General features: G+C 38.0%; 1 protein-coding gene across 1 annotated transcript in view; it reads right to left on the reverse strand.

Moving 5' to 3' along the window:
* The window catches only part of LOC122788632 (guanylate cyclase 2G-like), a 699,012-nt gene that overhangs the window by 27,701 nt on the left and 648,405 nt on the right, over positions 1-22,906 (reverse strand). Inside the window, 3 exon segments of the mRNA XM_044055531.1 lie at positions 13,454-13,561; positions 15,034-15,125; positions 20,436-20,534. Of these exon segments, the coding sequence (XP_043911466.1) occupies positions 13,454-13,561; positions 15,034-15,125; positions 20,436-20,534 (299 nt within the window).

Here is a 22,906-nt window from a genome sequence, read left to right on the forward strand (position 1 = left end):
AGTGGTCTATGCCAGTGCATATGAAGTGACTGCCCCACCAGGATGGACAGCATGATCTCTATCTGGTATAGGCATGTACCAACAGTTTGGTGCACTACCGAACGCACTATGCCTGACAGCTGCTCAGGGGTGACAAATGCATCCCATCCACCTCCACTTCCAGAGGGGACCACACTTCCAGCCTGTGGGGCAGAAGTACCTGATGGAGCAGGTAGTGCAGGGGCAGCAGAGGGCGTGTCACCAGGCTGCAGCCCAAATGTGCTGGGCCCCGGTGCCTTAACCAGGGGAGTCAAGGTAGGTGGATCACCGGGAACTGGCCTACCTTGTTGCACTGAGGTAAATAAAATATAGACATAAAGGAAAAATAAACATAACCCAAACAAATGTAATTAATAACATAAGAGAAAACAATAATAAGCAATGAAAAGAAACTGAAAATAATATAATGAGAAACACAACAACATATAATGTAAATGAAAGTTTTTTTTAACAGCAAAGCAATATTAAATTATACATAAGGCCAACATAAGAGGTAATAACAAATAATATGATAATATCAAATAATAGTAAATATATTGATTAGATAAATAAAAGAAGAGAAGGGGTGGGGTGAGAGAAAATAGAAGAACATTAGTAACTTCACAGATAATATAACTAAACATACTACAACTACATTCTTTTAGATATGTTAGATTTCACTTGTGAGACCACTGACTGCTCTGATGTTTATTATTTGACATACTACCCTGTTCCTCACACATACACTATACTTCAGATCATATTGCATCCAGAAATCATATGATGTTCCACATACATGCACTCAACCTCTTAGCATGTGACACTATGGGCCAAGCCATACATAATGGTGATACAAAGGCACCACAACAGCAGGGAACATTCTTACATAGTGTGCTATTACAATAGTAACAAGGAGTTCTGATGACAGATTTGCCATTAAATTGCATTTCTAGAGATGTCTAATATCTGCATTTCAGAGGACTGACATTTTTTCAGACATTGATCTTCAGCAATGTGACAGAGGCTGGGCAGTAAAACAAGATCATATACCAAACAGGCTAACATACAGGGCAATATTCAGTACATTCTGCAAAAATCATGACAGCTGAAAGGTATGTCCATGTACACTGATTACACTTGACAGCTGGACATTCATGGCATAGGGTGTGCACTTCACATGCAAGAATGGTTATGTTTTATTTATGAAATGCTAAACGAGTATTGAAAACTGCACAATTTCTCAGTTGGTTGGTGTGGGATTAGAACCCACAAGCAGTGACTACAGGAATACTGAACATTTTATTTGAAAAAAAATATATCATCAGAGCACCATCACATTTTACACTTTATTGATTCATGTTCTTTCATATCTTGCATTTACACACATGGATAGCTGTGAAGGACTTCTGTTAACTTACATGTTTACCCTACTCAGTTATGGCTGCAATCTACAGCATATTTCAGACAATGAGCAGACCACAACATTGACTCTTAATCTTGATATACCACAACATTAACTAATGGTTGGAAGCTATGCTACACACTTCAGCATGCTTACTTGCTTTACCAGTTCAGATATGTACTGACACATTAATGAAAGTCTATTGATGTCCCAAGTATTTCAGTATCTGTATTACTTTATTTTATTATTAATTTATGCATTATTTTTTACTTTATTGATTTTCTTACACACCAAGCGCTTGCCTTATCCTGGCCAAATACTTTGCATGGGACCGGACATTGCAAGCCCTCTCTTCTGCAGCTGTGGTAAGAGAAGGAAACCATTATGCATACCAGTTTTGCACAGATTCAGCTTGTATATTTATAAATTACTAGAAAACATACTTACATATCTGTGGGGTGTTCCCAGCCCATGCTTCCTGGATCCATCGATCCAAGGTTCCCCTCTTCCTTTGATAGAGGTCATAATGACGATGACACTACTCACCAGTGCCGAGGATACCAGTTGCACTGGTCAGGTCCCTGGCCATACTATCCCAGGCCTCAGATTTACACTCTGATCCCTGACAGTTTCCCTGCAGCAGCCAAGGTCCATAATGCTGTATCAGGAGTCCAATGAAAACCCAAGACTCCTGCACACTCCACCATTGTGCCCTAAAGCACCCACCTGCCCACACTACAGCAGCCATATCCACAGTCAAGGTCAGGCTCCAAGGTAAAATGTGAAATTCCCACCTATTGCCCTTAAATAGGAATAGGCTGCATTCCTACCACTGCCCATCATACTGTAACTTTCAAAAACTTGCTGTGTCGCTTAGCATCATGCAAACTCACACAACTCATGTTTAAGCGAAGCTTAGCAACACACAAACAAAAAGACTGTTACCCATGTTTAAGAGATGCTTAGCATTGCACACTTTTTCTAAATGTAACAATAATTGAATTAACAGTGAACCAATGTAAAAGTCACGTGACAAAATTTCACAGCAGTATATGTAAAAGGTAAAACTGCCCAGAACCTACTACAGTGTAGGTCATGATTCAACCTATCTAGCCACTGAGATACAGAAGAGAACCTCATATATCTGCAGATGTACTGCAAAGGTACCTGTAAGTGTAGTGCAGCTTTGCTGCATGGGTTTGCATGGTGCTAAGCATCACAGACCTACAACAACTAAATGCATCCGTTTTTTATTTTTAGTTGTCTAGCATAAACGTAACTAAATGTGGAACATTGCACAAACAAGCACATAAAAATCAGAAAAATAAAAAAGTGAATGCATCCAGTTTCTATTTTTATATGTTTGGCACATGTCTGATGTAAGTTTGCACAGAGTTAAGCATAGCCAAATAATGCAGTGTATCATACAAACAAGCAAATAAACATAAAAAAATTAAAATAAATCCAACTTAGTGAAATAAAATGTCTTGTAGACCTTTTGGTGAAGGTTAACGGGCAGAAAGGTATGTGGGTGTGCTGTCAGTCTTATATGGATTCATTATCAATGCTGCTCTGACCTTCCTAAGGCACGCACCACAATTAATATGCATGGCACACTGCTGAGGGAGAATCATGGCAGTGTACATGGATACATTCCATGTAGGCTTGACATGGGGCCTGCACAGATTTTACTGAATCCTGGGGATTGTGCCAAAAGTTTTATGCTCTGGAGTTATCAAAAACAGTTGCTTATCAGCAATCTTTCTAAACTCATGGATGTTATTGAGGTAGTCCCTTATTTTCTCTTTAGCACTCTGAAATTGTACCTTTTCTTGTTCTGTAAAATTTTGCTTATTCTGCAATGCTTTAACCTTTGTCAGTTCCTCTAAATAATTCTTATTACTTCCTAACCAGATACATTTTTGTTTTATTTTTACCGTATTTTTAAAGTCTACTTTTATGTTATCCCATTCACTAGTTATAACTTCAGGAGTACTTTCTATCTTCCCTAATAACTACAAATAATTTCCATTACCCATTCCTTAAATTCCTGTCCTTCTAACAAGTAGGTGTGGAAATGCTACTGTCTCATCCTTACTTCATTATCCTGCATTTTTATCTTAGCAATTATTGGTGCGCAATCTGAACTTATCGGATCAAAGTTCTCAAAAAATGGACATGGTCCTATGAAATATAATTTCTATCAAGGCTAGCCCAGTTTTTTTTTACCTTGGAGAATAATGTGTAAATTCTTTCCAAGTTCCTGCTACTGAATTCACATATTTCATACAAAATATTTTCATAAATTTTTTTCAGAAATCCACCCCATTTTGTTATAGTTTTTCTTCTAGGCCCCCAGATACATCCTCATTATTACAAATCAAATTCCAATCCCCACCTATAAGTAATATTCCTTGCTGAAAGCTAATTATTTCTCCCAATTTTAAGCTCCAAAAAGCAGTTTTAGGTGGAATATTAATATGCCAGTGTAAACCTCATCCTTTGCCAATATTACCACACTATAAATCTGTCAATATCATCTCTTTTTTCCTCTTCTATCACTACTGGAGTTCTTCTGGCAATTAATACCCATCCTGAAATCATTTATTTATCAAATTCATGTGCTCAATTGTTTCCAAATGTGTACAAAAGTGTCTCCATTAGCATTGTTATTTGCACTATGCATTTCTTAATATAATTATTATTTCCTCTTTTTCTGAATCTGAGAAGCCATTAAAATTCCAAGATAATATGGAAGAGTCATCATTATGTTGAGAAGTCATTATTCTCAACCTTTTATATATGTCAGCTTTTTTTAAAAAAATGTGTAATTCCATTTTTTGTGATACATACATACATTAATGTTTGGCAGGTTAATCCTTTATACAGATTTTTTTCTTATCATCAGCAATGAAACTTATGGCACATTTTAAAATACTTTATGTTTTAATAAAAGCCCTAAAAGAAGAAACAAAACATACCCTAGAATACCCCCATAACATATTAACTTAATACAAACATATACAACTATGTAAATCTTCAAATAATGAAGGTTAACCCTCCTAATAGAAACATTTATTCCAAATAGACAGCTGCTAATACAAGCATTAGTTAACCTGAGATTAAGGTTATCCATGCTAAGACTCATGTTATTGCCTGTGGTTCTGCTTATACTAGTTGGTGACTATTCTTTTTTATCTTTATTCTCCCTCCCCGATGTGAAAACTACTTGCATATTTTCAGAAATCACTGACTTTTAGCCATGAAGAAACCAGTGTTCTGTCTTTCATTACCCTATTATCAGCTTGTTTCCATGGGAAAGGAGAGCAAAAAGATAAATTAAGTTTTCTGTTGCAGCTTGAAAGAAAAGCTGAACATTTATTTATAAAGGAAAACTTTTCATTATATTCAATTTTCTTATGTTTACTTCTTTACACATAAAATTTGTTATTAGACTAAGCCAAGGGACATAAATCAGACATTCACCTATGCAGACGGAAGACAAAACATATCAGCTCTACATATATTATGATCTGTGAACTTTTACACCCACTTCAACAAATTAAGGTTACAGCCTATTAACATGCTTTTGACTAGCTTGTCTTCTCATTTTGCAATATAATACCTACATTTCTTAATTCCAGAAAGAAGAAAAAAATAAAAGAGGAAGGAAAAAAAGCATGTTTACTTTAATAACTTTATCCGTGGTGGTGGTGCTGCGGTAGCATTGTCACCTCACAGTATGACGTTGTCCTGTTCGATTCTCAGCTAGAGCATCTTCTGTGTGGAGACATGCATGAATGGGTGCACATTCGTTGAAGGTTGTGCATCAGGGCTGGCAACTCGGCATGTAAAAATCTACTGCCAATCATTAGCGGACCGGAGATCCGCTGTGGCGACCCCTAACCGGGAAAAGCCGAAAGACACAACAACTTTAATAACTTTATCAGATAGAAGAACAGCTAAAAATACTTTACTATAAAATATACAATTTATATTGTGAAATGTTTCATAAGAAATAATATTAAGAAAAATGTCTTACTTACGGGTTACCTTTTCCTTACTCCTCCCCACCCCTTAGAGTCCTTTCAAACATTAATGACATGAAGTGAGGCAAGTGCCTTTCATTTCCAGACAAGTTTAACAAAGTCAGCAAAAATCCCCTTTTTCTATTTATTATTACAAAGCAATAGTTCACAAATGTGACTGATGCTTTGTAGTTTCCCATTTATTCACTAATTTCCTTGTTGCTGGTCTTCTTCCTGTTCATTACCATCTCCCAACTGTAGATTCTGGTTCAATTCCACAGTGCTCCAGATTGTTATGTTCAACTCCTATTCTTTTCTCTGTCTGTCAAGGATTTTCCTTTGGAACAGTGGAAAAGTTCACTGGCAAAGTCTCTGTGTGTATACTTTATTATCAGAAGAATGAAAAGCAGAGTCCCCTTCTGCTTGATAGTTTATTTTTTGTTGGACAAACCATTGCATTTCCTCTCTAGCCTCTTCTGCATCAATAAATGATGTTGATCCTCCAGGAAAATGTTTTAAGACAGCTGGATACAGCAGCTTGAATCCCACATTTGCCTCTTGACATTCCCTGATTGTTGGAATAAATTTATTTCTCTTCTGCCCAGTGTACAGTGAATAATCACTTTCTACAAACACTCTGTCTCCAACTTTTAAGACTTTGCCTTTTTACCACAGTTTTGTCAGGATCAACTCTTTCTGCTGGTAGGTTTGCACCTTTATTAATAAAGGTCTTGGCTGCTTTCTTATGACCAGATTTGGAGCATACACATGGTGTGCCCTTTCAAACAGCAGTTGCTGCTATAGAATACCAGTCTAGTTGGTTATTTGTGTCTTCATAAAATTAGTGCAGTCGGTTCCTTCTAGCTTCTGTACTACTGCAGAAAATCTCAGATGTTACCTATGTGCTCTGTCCTCTAATTCTACCATTTTTGAAACATGTCTTCTTGAGTAGTCTCATACTTAGCCAGCCTTAATTTTTTAATTTCAACCTCCGATTTTTGTAGTTTTATCAGCTCATCTGATTATTTGTTTAAAGCGTCTTCCGTTTCTTTCTGCTTTTTGTTATTTGAGTTTACATACTCCGGTGTTTTGTTTATTTTAACCAGCTCTAAGTACATTTGACTTATTTTTCATGTAGATTACTGGAATCCATGTCTTGCACCAAAGCTGGAGTTTGCACTGCTTTTTGTTGAACAGCTGCAGGATTCTTCCCAGTCAGTGTGCTTTCTCTTCACCTTTTCTAATTGTTTTTTTTTTCAGGCTGTCTTAGTTTCTTCTTTGCAGTTAAAAAGGCAGTATACTTACTAGCTAGTAATTGAATTTTACTCAGCTTGACAGTATTTCTGTCTACAGCTTCTCAGTTTCTGTTTTCACACTGGGAGAAGACAAGATGTTGATCAGTGTGCAGCCATCCTAGAAGCCCCAAGCTGTTTTATATCCTTGAGGATGAAGTTACAATCTCGGTGACTTTTGTACCTGAATGTCCTATTATAATTAGATAACACTGGAATTATAAACTGTCAAAGGGGAACAGGTATACAATATTTTATACATAAGTATCATGCCTCTCAACCTCTTAGCACAAGAAATTTGGACAAAGCCTAAAATAATGGAGAAAGGCCCCCAAAATAAGGACATATTTTAAATATTGCTCGTTTAAACTTAGAAAATTGTTAGAATAACAGGATTTGTGTTAGCACGCATTCTCTGAAGGATATGAAGTCTGAAACTCAAATGTATGTAATTATTTAGCAAATTAAATTATTGGTGATTTGACAGAAAACCAGACATTTTATGAGGATATAGGTAGGTTAAAAATATGAGGCACAAATCTGAACATTCCGTGAAAATCTAGACAGTTGAGAGGTATGTAGGTGCTCCATAACATCATCTCACTGTGTGAGATTTCTGAGGTTATTAATGAAAGACATATGAAATATACTCAAATTCTGAATGAAAATGGTAATAAGGTATTGCAGGTTAATTTGCAGGATTAGAACATTTATAGTACAGCCATATATGTAACTTACGATGTTGATTATTTTGGTATTAAGGCTATTGTCAAAAATGGCTGGAAAATACAAGAAAATAAACTGTACAATTTTAGAGGAGAAAAAAAAACAAGCATACAATCATAAATATTAAAGTATTTTTACAAAACATTAATAGTATGCAATCTGTTTAACTGTCAGTTCCAGTAGAATAAAACAGACATATAAATACAATGCTATTTTTATTCCAAATGTACAGCTGAAGGTCTGGTGGTATTTTTGAATTATATTAATAAAAGTCTTGGAGTAAGAATTTTCTAACAGTTATGATGTGGTTTATTTAGCTAAATGTTTAAATTCTGATGTTTTTACATTAATTGAGCCAATACATTTATAAACCTTCATATGTTATGTGATGCCCCTGTACTGGTCCAGTAACCAAGGAGCCTCAATCCTCACCACTAACACTAGTGAGGGACGTGCACATTGGGAGGATGACAAGTACACACAGTAAAATACAATTTCCCTTAAAAGTACACAGAGATCACAGTCAGTCTGGGGCTGGTTTCTCCCTCTGTTTCTCTCCAGATCCCCAATAAGACTTCCCACTAGCACAGCTATAGTGTTAAGATCTCAGTCGAGTGGTCAAGTCAAAACCTTCAGCACCCTCTCTGTCCAAACAGTGCTTCGTGTCTCTGTCCAAGTAGCTGACATACACACACTTTGAGATTTGATTTATATACAAACACACAGACACTTCTGGGGAAGGCTGCCACAGGTTCACTAGCTATGCCCCCTTCTGCCCAGACTATAAAGTAGAAAGCACTGCCACTAACCACCCTTATCAGCTACTATGATGCCCTTCCAAAAGGGTGACCAATTCTACTGTATAATGTTGCTTTTATCCAAATGGTAACTGTGTCCAACACTAAGGCTATTCAAGTGTGGCCTGTACAGTGTTACAAAATGCATATGCAAGTACTCTAAGAGCTTAAATATCTCTAACAAAACCAGCTACAATTAAAAGGTTTAAAATATTTAATAATAAATAATAAAAGCACAAGACAATACTCATTAATTCAAAACAGTGACAATAGAGTTCAGAATCACAGGAAATATTTTAAAACAACATTGCAGAACAGTCTCACATAAATACAGAAACATCTAGACTACTCTTGCTATATTCCTATCTATCTCTAAGAGATATGCCCTAAATGTCTTACTTACAGAACCAGGCAAATATAGATGATAAGTCCTGAAGAGGTGTTTACAGGTCCAGAACAAAATGCAAAATGCACTGACTTTCTCTCTCAGATCTTAAATTAATAATACACATACTGCTGGGTTAGCTAGATGACATTATTATTTGACACTTGCATCTAGTTCCCAGGCTAAACAGATGCCAACAAAATTTAACATGTCTCTGTCAAAAATACTTATGTCTCAGAAGCTGACACTTCTCTCTTAGAAGCTTGCCTGAGACTGGAAGTCATAAAACAATTACCTTGGAAACTTGTGATTACCTCTGTTTCCAGACAATAGGAAAGCCTAAAACTCTAGACATTGTGTCTGCTTTGAGGTGAAACAGAAATAACAGAGTCATAAACAAGTTCCACTTATTTTCTTAGAGTTTGTAAGTTAACTCTGTATATTCCAGCCATTACTATCAACACATTTGTGCTCTTTTCCAGCAGGGTGCACTGTGGTCACAATCTTGAAGCTCAGTACAGAACATATAGTTCTTACATTTCTAAGGCAAGCATACAAATCATATTACTATTCATGAATGACATAGAATAATTCACAAAATTCTTTCTAGCTGGGCTGGCAGCCTTCACATGTTATTTTAACAAAAAAAGTGCATCTGGAGCCATTTTGCGTCTCCCTCACAGTTGACCATCAGTTGCAGTGACTCTCCTTGATTGCCAGGTCTACAAATTCCTATTGCCCCTTTCAGACTTGTTCTGACTACTGCTCAGGGCTGTCTAAGAGACTGTGGCATCCTGGGGCAGTATTGTACTGCTAACAAGGGAGTGTTTTTACCTGTTTTCCCCCCGCCCCTGTGCACACTCAGTAACATCCCGAGGGTGATTCACAATAAGTATCAGTACTAAACTGCTACTAACATTCACACTAAATAATGTCAATAGAAACCCCATCCACCCAAAAGTTAGTTCAGCAGTTGTTTATCTGCTCTGTCAGGGAAATCAAACCATGTAAGAGTGCTCCAAGTGTTTGCATCTCCATCCTCTAAACAGTAGTTGTATGTCCTGTGAAGGTATAAGAAACCCATTAGGATGGGGGTTTTGATGGCAAAGAATGCCACACATAGATCTCTGCACACTAGTGTATATAAGAAACAGAGTATAGGATAGGACTTCCAGTATGTCCTTGAAAATAAAGGTCATTAGGACAATAATCTTTTTCATTATGAACCTTTGAGGCCTTTCTAGTTGCATGATATAACTGGCTAGGTACATGCCAAAGGGCGCATTGTACTCAATAACTGGTCTAATCATGATATGTTAAAGACAGACAATAACATAATTTGAGAGATACCTTTGGAAACTGGTTGTGTTAGGCAGATGGATTTCCTAACTACTACTGCAATGCGATGATCAAAGGTCAGGGAACTGTCAGCACAGGTGTCAAGATCTCTGAACACTGTCCATGTGGAGTGGGGTCCTGTCTATACTTTAAGTTGAAGACTAGGTGTATTTCTCAAAAGGTGAGAATATTATAATTGTTTGCATTTAGTTTAAGCCTTTTCTCTGTACAGCACTGGTTTGTGAGGCCTAGCTCTTTCTGAAGCATAAGTCCCACCTCTTTTTTGTACAGAGACTCTACCCTTCTGCTTCATATTATTGGTTTCTAGTGACGTTTTGTCACATGTAATGACTTTAAGTACATATACTTTGTATGCACAAAGTAGGTGAACATTTAAGTTCTTAAAGCATCAAAGTGACTGAAATATTTTGAAATATATATATATATATATATATATATATATATAGATATATATATATATATATCTATATCTAAGGATCTACTTTAAAACATTGAATTTCATAACATTGAGACCATAACATCGAAAATGCAAAACACTGAAAACCCACAATATCGAAAACTCAGAACACTGAAAGTGTGCTTCATAACATTGAAAACTACAATGTACATGTAAATAACATCCCCTCCACCTATAACAACACCTAACTAACTACTACGTTTCTACAGGGGGCAAGCCCCCCTGCACCAAACCCCACCACCCCCGGTAAATTAAATATACCAACTCCAAGATTGCACTACAGTGGAAAAAAAAGTTAATTTCTTAACCTCACTGTATGGTGATCCCCTGCAGACGCATAGTAGAAAGTGTGTTTGTTAGTTAGGTGTTGTTATAGGTGGAGGGGGATGTTATTTACATGTATGTTGTAGTTTTCAATGTTATGAAGCACACTTTCAGTGTTCTGAAGTTTGATCGTTTTGGGTTTTCAGTGTTTTGCATTTTTGATGTTAAGGTCTCAATGTTATGAAATGTCAATGTTTTAAAGTAGACTCATATCTATCTATCTATATATATACACAAACACACACACACACACACACACACACACACACACACACACACACACACACACACACACACACACACACACACACACACACACACACACACAGACACACACACACACACACACACACATATATATATATATATATATATATATATATATATATATATATATATATATATATATATATCTCGAAATACTGAAACATCGAATTTCAGTATCTTGAAACTATGAAAGTGAATCCCCAAAACACCGAAACTACAAAACACAGAGCCCAAAACCACGAAATTCAAAACACCGAACAAACTGCATACACTACACCATACATACACCACAACACCCACATCACAACATAAACAATTAAAAACTACACACATACACAACTCATACACACATAAGCAGGGGGACAAGCCCCTCTGCACCCCCCCCACACCCCCTACTTATATATGCTAACTCCAAGATCGCATAAACAGGAAACAAAAGCAAACTCACGTACTCACATTCTCCAGTCCCTTACACACACATATCAAACATATCAGCACACTCAAACACACTCTAATCCCCACTAAAATCCCTTACAAAACACTCACTTACCTGAGAAAACACCTAGATCCACGCACGGCACCACGCACCATAAACACACAATCCCGGACATCACGTAGCATAAGGCCATAACCGCGAATTTGAGATATTAAAATTCATGATTATGAACTTTCGCTATTTTAAACATTCGGGTTTATAGTCTTGAGATACTGAAATTCGACATTTCAGTATTTCGAGATTATCAATGGCTTATATATATATATATATATATATATATATATATATATACTTTTTTTTTGCTCTGGTCTTGTTATGACTATTGAGCTTACTATCTTTGGTGTACCATCAACTATGCCCCCCTGCCATGTCTCAGCTTTCCTGGATTTTACCAAATAATTTTGTCCTGTACCTGATATTTTTTTCTTGCAAATTACTGCGGATTACAGTCAGTCAATAATACCAGGCATTAGAGTTTTATACTTCTTATTGTTCAGAAAATACATACTGATGTTTTATTAACTTTTTAAGTGAATTAGAGAAATGCTGCTAATATTGGTGCCTGTATCACCCTCCCCCATTATTTCTGGCTTTGCCCAGATTTTTTGAGCAAGCACATTGATTAATATGATTAGCTGATATTCCTACATCTCATACTGAGAGTCAAGTGGACAAGGAACAGGGATATAATCTGCAAAGAGGACCAGGGCTTCTCTCTCTCTATATATATATTCAAGGCATGCTAGCACTCAAGGAGATGACATTCAATGAGCTTTGAATTAACGTGTTTGCTCAAGACTCCTGGGCAACCCCAGATTCCTGAGAAGCAGCACTTCTGACATTTGGCAACTTGCTTTTTGGAGACGCAAACTCATCAGATTATCTACAACCTTGTATCTTAATTGTGAAAAGAGGCAAAGCAGTTTTTAAACCACCACAAAAATTGCTTTAAATATCTATTTAAAAAAGATCCTAAACATTAAATATGTCTACAAAATAACTTAGGGAGACCAGGGATGCACTACTGTCCAGTATTTTAACTGTTTTTTTATAATTTAAAAGACAGTGATTTGTGCCTGGCTCATGACCAGTACATCCAGTAGGGTCTATATCACACAATCAAAGCATGATATACCTGAGTGTTGTAACAGCGACACATATAAAGCGAATGGTAGGAAAGCCAAAACACCTAAACAACGAAATTCATCATATCGCATCACCATGGTTGTCCAACATGAACGAAATTACATTTCCTAATCATCGCAAATGATTGGGGAAATGTAATTCCATTCATGTTGGCCAACCATGGTAAGCTGATGTAATGAATTTCATCATTTAGGTGTTTTGGCTTTCCTACCATTTGCTTTATATGTGTTGATGTTAAAACACTCGGGTATATCACGCTTCGATTGTGTGATATAGACCCCGTCCAGTGCACATCTTGGAAAGTACATCAAAGTAATCTTAGAGTAACATAAAACCGGATATCCCTTCTCTCTTTTATAATGCAATAAATAACTAACAAAGGAAGAAAGGCAGGGCAGGCAACAACAACATAATGTCAAATTACAGAGTAATCCTTCCTAACATGAAAAATGCTTTCTTTAAGGAGGAGGTGAATATTTGTGCATATTTGAGAAATTTGGTGGTTAAACTAGTACGTGGTTCAGATTGGTATAACTGGATGTCTTCTTCTTTGACACATTACGTGTGTGGCACGGGCAGTGAAAGCGGAGGTTTCATTAAGATACTAAAAATCTACAATCAACTCTATCATAACGGCATCACAAAGCAGATAGGAACCTAGCTAAACACAAGTCATATGGTAACAAAATAGAGAGAAAACAATGCAATTGTAAATAACATACAACTACAAACTGAAATTTTAGAAATGACTCCTACCTTTGAAAGATCCTTGAGATTCTCTTCCATTTTATTGTCAAAATCAGGTAAAGGCATGTTTAACGATTCTTTATTTTTCAGCCAGTATGTCTTCTGCCTTCCTTTTCCCTAGTACAGAAATGCAAAGCACATAACAGTGTAAGGATAGCAATCAGTTTATCTTTAAGATATACACTGACAGTAGTCACAATAACATTAATAGATCTACAGACCATTGCTTCATTCACCAGTTAAATAATTGGCCCTAACTACAATTCTTCATATTCTACTTATTTATCAGTCATTTTTTTTTCATTTACAGTATCAGGTATGTAAACTAGGTACAGTATTGTTTCTAGACATGACCCTGACCAGTGTGATGCAGTCAGTCAAAAGAAAAGAAGGGATATGATTTGCTGAAGGGAATTCTTTGGGAATGAACTGGATGGGTGGAGTTGAAAAAGAAGGAAATATGGCATATGGATAGGAGCTAAAATTAATCCTTTTTAAGTTTAAGTTCAGAAAATATTTCTTCACACGGACAGTGGTAGGCCCCAGCATGTATTCCTACTGGATAAAGGGTAAATCAGTGGTCTCAAACTCAAATCAGTATAGGAAGGGCCAGATGAGGAAAACTCCCACTAATCCAAAGGTCAGAGATGAAAAAAAAAAATACTTCAGCTGCAAAGTACAGCTGTGTTTGTAGGGCAGAGAAAAACCCATAAATATATTTGTAATATGCTTGTTGTACTTTTCACTGTAGAAAAAACAACATTTAATGCTCTTTCCTAAGTGTCTCACAGCAGAGACCTGTGTGGTTTCTGCTCTGACACTCTGTGTACATAAGGAGCTATGCAGGCTGAAGCTGAAGTTCTGAGTATCGGTGCAAGGTGGTCATAACTAAGTTTGGATTGGTACTTTGAATTATTAAAGATTACGGTGGAACCACAATGAAAGGTAAGAATCTTATTCAGAACTCTATGGAAGTAAATTATCTTTTGTTGTCTAACAGAGCCCCACCAATCAGAGGAGTGTCTCAACATCTCATTTAAATAAATATTAGCACTCACACCATTGTCTTCTACTCCTGTGGGGTGAACCAGTCAACTCACTGCATGAAGATGGCAGCCTAACATAAGCAATGGCTAGTCGGTGATGATTCTTCACACAGCTAGGAGAACTACGAGGTCATCTGGATGTCTGAAAACATGTTGGACACTGCACAAATCACCTACATATCCCATTATAGAAAGATATACCATGTTATTGTATTGTTGTATGTATTGGTATTATAATTGTATTGTTGTATGTATTGGTATTATAATTGTATTGTTGTATGTATTGGTATTATATACTTCTTGTACTTTATTCACTATTGTGACCGTGACATTGCATCACGCATCATGGTATTTCAATGTTTATCAGCAGCTGTTTTGACATATTTGCCTTGAGCCCTGATCAAGGTCAAGGTTAAATAGAGCCATGAGAACACTTGGTTTACTTCTCTCATATAGAATAAAATGGATATAAACCAAAAAATTAGCAACTCTAATTAGCAAACAGTATACAATAACTTAATCTGAAGTTATAGGATTTCTTACTTTCACTTGAATATCTCCCCTTTCCACAAGTTCGTAGCCACCAATGTTATACAGTTCTCGTGCAGTGCTTTCTGAAACATGGATCTTTAATGCTGTGACAGAAGAAGAAATTCATTTAGTACAGAAAAAGTATTGAAAGAGAAATCTAGCATTTGCCTTTTAAAATACCAAAAAAAATAGCCCTATTTTATTATTTAAATCATAGTTATAAATATGTACAGCACCACATCTTTCCAAAAGTACATTATATTTCTTTGCTCAGCACTGAATAAAAAAGTTATGCTTCACCATATACTGTAAACCACAGCAGAGAAGGCTAGTCAAAATGTATTAGCTTCTAATGAACATTTGAAGGTGGTACAATATTTATAAGTCTGGAAGGATATAATTGATAGGCCACAACTGCTTCATCAGGGATGACCTGCACCTGTCCCTATAGACTTTCAAATATTGGCTAAACATTGTCCATTCCTATAATGCCTTTTTAGGCAGTGCAAACCAGGTACGCCTACCAGCATAATGAAACAAACAAAAGAAAACACAAAAGGGCTATTGACCAAGCTAAGAGCCTAAACAAGATGGTCTACATCCTGCAAGGCCTCCTCACCTGTGCAGACATCTGTGTAGTGACTGAGACGTGGTTGAGATCAGCAGAGAGTATTCTGGCTATGCAGGGCTTTAATACCTTCCACAGATTTAGATCAAGTGTTATGCAGGAAGAGAAAAAAGGTGGAGGTGTCTCAGTCTTCATTCAGAAGAGACTCACATGAAGGCTAGGAAAGCAGCATAATTCCTTAGAGATTCTTCATGTCCAACTCATCATCAGCAAAATTCCTTACATATTCTAGCTATGAACAGAATTCCCTCTATGACCCAGGAATGACATAGAACCTGCTTATATGAACTGGAGTCACTCAGCATTAAACCTAATGCCATCTTCCTGAGTGACTTCAACTAACCAGCTATAGACTGAGAAACATGTACCACCACTAGTATGCAAGCCCAGAGATTCCTGGACTTTGCTAGCACAAATACTCTGGACCAACTAATCACAGTACCCACTTGGGGAACAGCACCCTTGACTTTGTCCTCAGAAATATGGGGGAACTATGCTCCATCCCTTATATAATATCCTCACTCGTCAGGTCTGACCACAAAGTAGTCTCCTTTGAAATGAAACTAAAATGTGAGATTTCTGCTGTCTCTGAAACTTTTAGAAATTTCTCAGAGACAAACTTCCCCCATCTAAGTTATACCCTAGCAAGTTTCAAATTACCCCAAACCAAGAAAACTCTACTGCTTATACAGAAACATTCACTGCTAACTTATATTAGCATGTAAGCAACTGCACAGAAGCAATAGAAACAAGTGCAGAATGAACCATAAAAACAAACTTCCCTGGTGGGTCCACATTATCATTAAGCTTTATAAGCTCATAGGCACAAGGCACAGCATTTGAGTCTGACCTTGGGTAACTGGGTAAGCTTAAAATGACCCTTCAGGACAGCTAGCCTACTATTTACTTATGAACTTACAAGCCTATAAGTCTGAACAGTCTCATATGCAAAGCCAGTGTTAAGACTTATTATATAATTAATCAAAAAGGCCATAGAAAACCTCCAAACACTGGACCCACCCCAGTCTGGTTACATCAAAGACAAGTAAAGCTTACTTAACCTGGTGGACTTTTTCAAAAGAGTCACCACAGTAATAGATGAAGACAAGATGGTAAACACCACATACTTATACCTGGCCAAAGCTTTTTACACAATACCCCACTCAGGCATTGCAGAAAAGCTTACTAAATTAGGAATAAACTAACGCTTATGAAATTAGGAATAAACCATTATGCATCCTGCTGGATTGCTAAACGGCTCACAGATAGAACACAGGAAGTCAAGACAAGAGAAGCTACCTCCACAAAAAGATCATACATTAGTGGAGTCCCACAGGGCTCAGTGCTAGGACAACTCCTATTTGGTATCAGAAGTCCTAGCAAACATCAAGGGACCTTGGGTGACCAAGTTTGTGGAGGACTGCAATCTGAGAGCTGTCACTGAATCCCCAAAAGGCTCAGTCATCCTCCAGAAAGGCTTGTTCCAAACAAATAACTGGTGCCAGAGTCATGGACTGAACTAAATGCCAAAAAGTCATTATTGTATCCTTTGGGAAACCCATTGTCCCAGGGAAATACCACACTGGCAATACACCCCTAAGAGCTGATCCAGTAGTTACAGATTTGTGAATATTCATAGACAATGACCTAGCATTTGACCGACATGTGTATACTGTTGTGAGGAAATCCTTCATGTTGTTCAATTTATAAGCAAAGGAATAGCATCTTGGTCCTGAGGTGTCATTGCCCAGCTATACACAGCTCTCCTCACGCCATCAATGAGTATAATGCCCCATTTGTAATGTATCTGCCCAGACATATGCAGCATGTAGAGCATTCACAGAAGTTCCTCACAAAGAGTATATGGGGATTACACCACATGACTTAGATGGATTGCCTCAAAGCTTTATCGATGTACTCAGTCTCTTATATACTGTTAAGAGATGATCTGTGCCTGACCTATAAGGCATCATCTGACCCAGTACTAATGGGCCTAGTGCACATCCACAAGTCAAATGGTATCAGAAGTACCTGATCCAGAGACTTTACTCTCTTCTGCAACATAAACAGAATGGTTTGGAGAGCCAGATCCATATTCTGGAGGATACCATTAGTCTGGAACAGATGCCCTAGACACATAAAGCAAAGCTCATCTCTATCCCTATTCAAACACAACTTAGATCAATGGACTGCCCCCTTTGTGGCTAATATACAGGGGTAGCACCTAAATGCCTGTTGTACAACAAGGTCTACTTTAACTCCTCACTGATATGATCACAGAAACATTTATTCACAAATGAAAAGTAGTGGAATAAAATTAAAAGTAAGGGCAATCTGAACACCTGATGGGGTAACATGGCAAGGTTTAAAATGACCCTTAAAGGCAGTTAGCCTACTATTCACCTAAGAAACTATAGAGAATGCCACATGACTATTAACAAATAGCATATTAAAAACATACAGTAATAGTTAAGAATGGTGATGTGGAATGTTGTCATTTTACAACAAAAAAGGTAATAGTATACCAAAATATTACTCATTTATGCAATCCTTCTTTAAGAGTCTGGTCAGCAGTCAGTTATTCTGTGACCTGCACTGTTCAGTAAATGTTAATGCATTAGTTACTAACTGACAGTTTGAAATTGTTTACAGTCATTACATATTTTCATCTATAATTATGTGCAATAATGCTGCATTACAATTATGCATTGTAAGGTTACTTATTCTTAAAAATATAATTTTGTACTTACTCAAAATTTAAGAGCTACAAGTTTTTGTCATCTTATTTGTTTATAAGACGTTCATATTCTGGTTGTTATATTACTTATTTATTTATTTTTGCAAATTGTTGTGGCCATCTTTGCTATCACTAGGATATGTAACTTCCCAATACTGTTTGTCTACAAACAGATATGCCATTAAAAAGTTAAATACTATTGATAACAGTCAAATCCCTTAACATAAGCTCTGAGGAGACCAGACATTTGAGAAAGGCAACTCTATACCCCAAAATTATACCTTTTTCTTTTTAACTTATTAATGCTTCACTGGATCAAACTAGTAGAAACACTATTAATAAGATTATCAACATGGATACTAAAATGTAAGCAATGTAAATGTGGTAATAATATCCACGTTTAAGCCTTCTTGAAAGATTCCATCAATCTCATAAAAATAAAATATTTGATGTGTCTGACTCTTAATACTTATACCATAATGATATATTTTATATAGATATAGCTCACCATTTTTATTTCAAAAAATTCCCATCAGAATTTCTTTTTACTGATGCTATGCTTAAAGGTCAGCAACTACTTAGTACAATATTTTGCACCTTTTTTTTTGTTTTGTACATTACTATTTGACTAATGACTGTTTTTAACACTACCATGGTAGCTGTATTGTATTGCATTGTAATACAGTTGTTCAAATCAGTCACCAGAGCTATGGACAAGGGTAAGGTGGTCCATACAGCCTACCTGGACCTCGCCAAGGCCTTCAACACCATCCCCCACTCTGAAATCATCGATAAACTTACTAAGCTGGGCATTAATCCCTACATCACTTGTTGGGTTGCCAACAGGCTTACTGACAGAACCCACACTGTAAAAGTAGCCAACTCCAAATCCAGCTCCAGACAAGTGACAAGTGGAGTACCTCAGGGTTCAGTCCTGGGACTGCTCTTGTTTGGCATCTACTTCTCTGAAGTACAGGCCAACACTAAGGGATTCTGGCTAACAAAGTTTGCAGATGACTGCAAACTGGGAGCCATTACTGAATCCCCAAATGATGTGGATAGTCTACAAAAGGGCCTTGGACTCAAGCTCATTGCCAAGAAATATATAGTTATCCCCTTTGGGAAAAACATGTAGCTGTGAATTACCACATAGGTGGCAGTACACTAAACACTGAAAGTGTGATAATAGATTTAGGGACACAGGTGGACAGTGGTCTCACTTTCGATAACCACAACACCACAACAGTCAGGAAATCCTTCTATGTGGCACACCTCATCACTAAGGGCTTTTCATCCAGAAAAAAGGAGGTCATTGTCCCATTGTACTCATCCCTCATTAGACCCATTATAGAATACCTCTATGTATGTACCTCTCAAGACATCTGCAACAACTGGAAAGGCCGCAGAAATACCTCACTAAAAGAATCTCAGGCCTAAAGTAGATGCCCTATGCTGACTGTCTAAAAAAAAACTCCACCTATAATCTGTGGCATATCATCTACTCAGAGGCGATCTCTGCATAACATACAAGGCCATGTCAAACCCAGAGCTGTTGGCCATGCTACACTAAAAGAAATCCCAATTCCTCAGAGACACGTGCTCCAGGGATCTAAACCTTGTCATCAGAATGAACAAAACATGCTGGAGGGATAGGTTCCTGACCCAGAGACTCCCCAGACTCTGGAATAGACTGCTCATACATGTCAAGCAGAGTGCCTCTTTGGCCTCTTCAAAAGGAACTTTGATGATTGGATGGGTGATAGGAAATTCACCCCAGGGATCACATCAGTCGCCCTGCTAGACAGGGGTCCAGGGAAGTAAATACTGTGGGAAGAAATAGCCAGGGAAATGTTATGGCTAGGCTTGAGCAGGCCCTAGGGCCGATAGCCTAGTACCAACCTATGAACCTATGAACAAGATTATACCACACTGCTCTGCCAAAGGGTTGCATTATAATCCACTGTATTAAAGTTACCAGCTGTGCTCTGAAAAAGTGAAAACAGGTACTAAATTTAAACATATATGGCTGAAAAAAAAATTCATACTTACGTAAACTGTTACTTTCCATTCTGGATGCAACATTCACAGTGTCGCCAAATAGACAGTAGCGTGGCATAGTAACGCCTACGACCCCAGCAACTACAGGGCCTAAAAATAAAAGGTTTCATTACATTAATTTCATTTTTAATCGAAAAGCAAAGCATTTATTGTGTTTTCTGTTCTGTCTATGAAAAAAAAACTTGAAAAAACAAAAAAATATTCTTGTTCTCCTAACTTTCCTGGCTAGTTTGTTCCAGTGATCAGATTTTGCTGATCCCTGGGCTTTGTCTTGGTTCCTGTACTTCTCCATTTTCTTTGTTTGGTCAGGGGGAAGTTTCTTTACTCACCAGTGGGAGTGGGGAGTACTGAGCTGCCTGTTTGTCCTCAGAGGAGTGGTTTAAGACAGTAACTTGTAGTTCAGTGGCCATTTTGGGTCATTTCCTGCCTTTTCCAGCCCCTGCTATAAAGCACGCTTTAGCGATTTAGCGCGAGTTGCCACTAGAGCAGCATCGGCAGCCGGTTTAACAAGGTTAAACTTTTCTGGCTCCATAAAGTCTGTTCTTCATTTTTCCCTTAGAACTGCTCTACTAGTAACCTAAACAGTATATCCCTTGACTAAAAGCACAGCACTTGTTCCTAAAAGTTTTTTTTTCAAAAAAAAAAAAAAAAAAGCTCAGCACTTGTCACTTCTATATTATACAAAGTCCCACACTTGAAAACCCCCAGGAGTACCCACTTCCTTACTAAGTCCTCTCTTATTCAGTCTCATACCTAACTTCTTAATTTTTCTAGCATGTCGAAGGGCCAGATGCTGGCGTCCTCTCCTACCCAGTTGGTGAATCTAGAATATTGAGGCAATGTTACAATTGCCTCATGTACACAGACAACCCTCTCCTCCTCCCACATAACACAAATACTTGCGAGAGATGCAGCTATTTAGCCAAACTGGAGGCTGAGCTCTCTCAACTCAGGACTAGCAAGACCAGACAGGAGGAGAAGGCAACTACACACACCACAAAACCAGCCTCACATAATGCTACCACACCACTGAATCAAACACATAAACACACAAAGACATACTCGGAGGCTCTGAGTAAAAATTTACCTAAACAGCAGAGGCCTCCAAAGCAGGCACCCAAACAACTGCTACCTCAAGACACCCCACAAGCAACACATAAACCACAAAATCAGTGTGCAAAGAAGTCACAGCCCTTAAGGCCAAATACAACACCAAACAAACTTGTCATAGGTGACTCCATAGTCAGACACACTGACGTCCCACTCACCAGGCTGAACAAGGAGAGGGTCACAGTAAGCTGCCTATCGGGCGCTAGAATCCGCCACATAACACATGCACTCAGGTCACTCCATGGCAAGTACAAATATGACACAGTCATTGTCCATGCTGGTGTGAACGACCTGAGACGTACCTCCCTGGACTACATGAAAAGAGACATAGAGGAGCTCTCTGATTATGTAGCCCAGGCAGGTATGACCCTGACCCTGAGCAGTATCCTTCCTTCACCAAGAATGATGCCACAATATAGAGACAAGATGATCAGCTTTAACAATTGGCTTAATGTCTGGTGTCATTCAAAGGGAATCCAGTGTCTGTCTGCCTGGGATGACATGCTTGACAAGCCACGCTGCCTCGCAAGGGACAGCTTGCACCTGTCACCCCTGGGATTCCGGATATTGGCTAAGGCTCCTGCCACCCCCATAGTGCCTTTTTTAGGCAAGGCTCAAATTCTAAACCTACCACCCTAGAAAACAAAAATGGAAAGAAACCGAGGGTAATGCTGCTCAATGCCAGAAGTCTAAATCTCAAAATGCACGCACTTGAGGCCCTTCTCAGTATGGAGAACATCGATGTCTGTGCTTTAACTGAAACCTGGTTCAAGGCTCCTGAGAGCACCCGGCACTATTAGGTTTTACCTCATATCATGCGTTCCGGCCCCAAAACCCGGACCACACCACAAAAGGAGGGGGTGTATCCATATTCATAAAGGATACCCACACCTCCAGGTTGGTGGCAATGCACGAAGCTTCGGAAACCATCCAGGTGCAACTAACCATAGGCAAAACTGCTCTACAAATTGTAGCATGCTACAGGCCACCCTCTCAAACTCAGGAACCCCACATAGCCTTCCTGAAGACACTGGAGGGTATAAATGTATCTCCAAACACCATCATATTGGGTGACTTCAACTACCTGAATACAGACTGGGAACATTACTCAAGCCCAAACTTTCTAGCCCAACGGTTCCTGGAGTTCATAAATTCAAATGCCATGGAACAGCTAGTCACTGTTCCCACGAGAGGAGAAAATATACTAGATCTCATTATCACAAACATGGGGACAAAATGCTCCACACCGGAAGTATATCCCTCATTGGTGAGATCTGATCATAAACTAATCTCACTGGAAATCCACATCCCGCCCCCACCCCAAACAAAAAGACCACAGTGAAGAACTTCTC

This window comes from Protopterus annectens, chromosome 14.part0 (assembly GCF_019279795.1).
Source record: "Protopterus annectens isolate FY-2018-M chromosome 14.part0, PAN1.0, whole genome shotgun sequence".
Taxonomy (NCBI): domain Eukaryota; kingdom Metazoa; phylum Chordata; order Ceratodontiformes; family Protopteridae; genus Protopterus; species Protopterus annectens.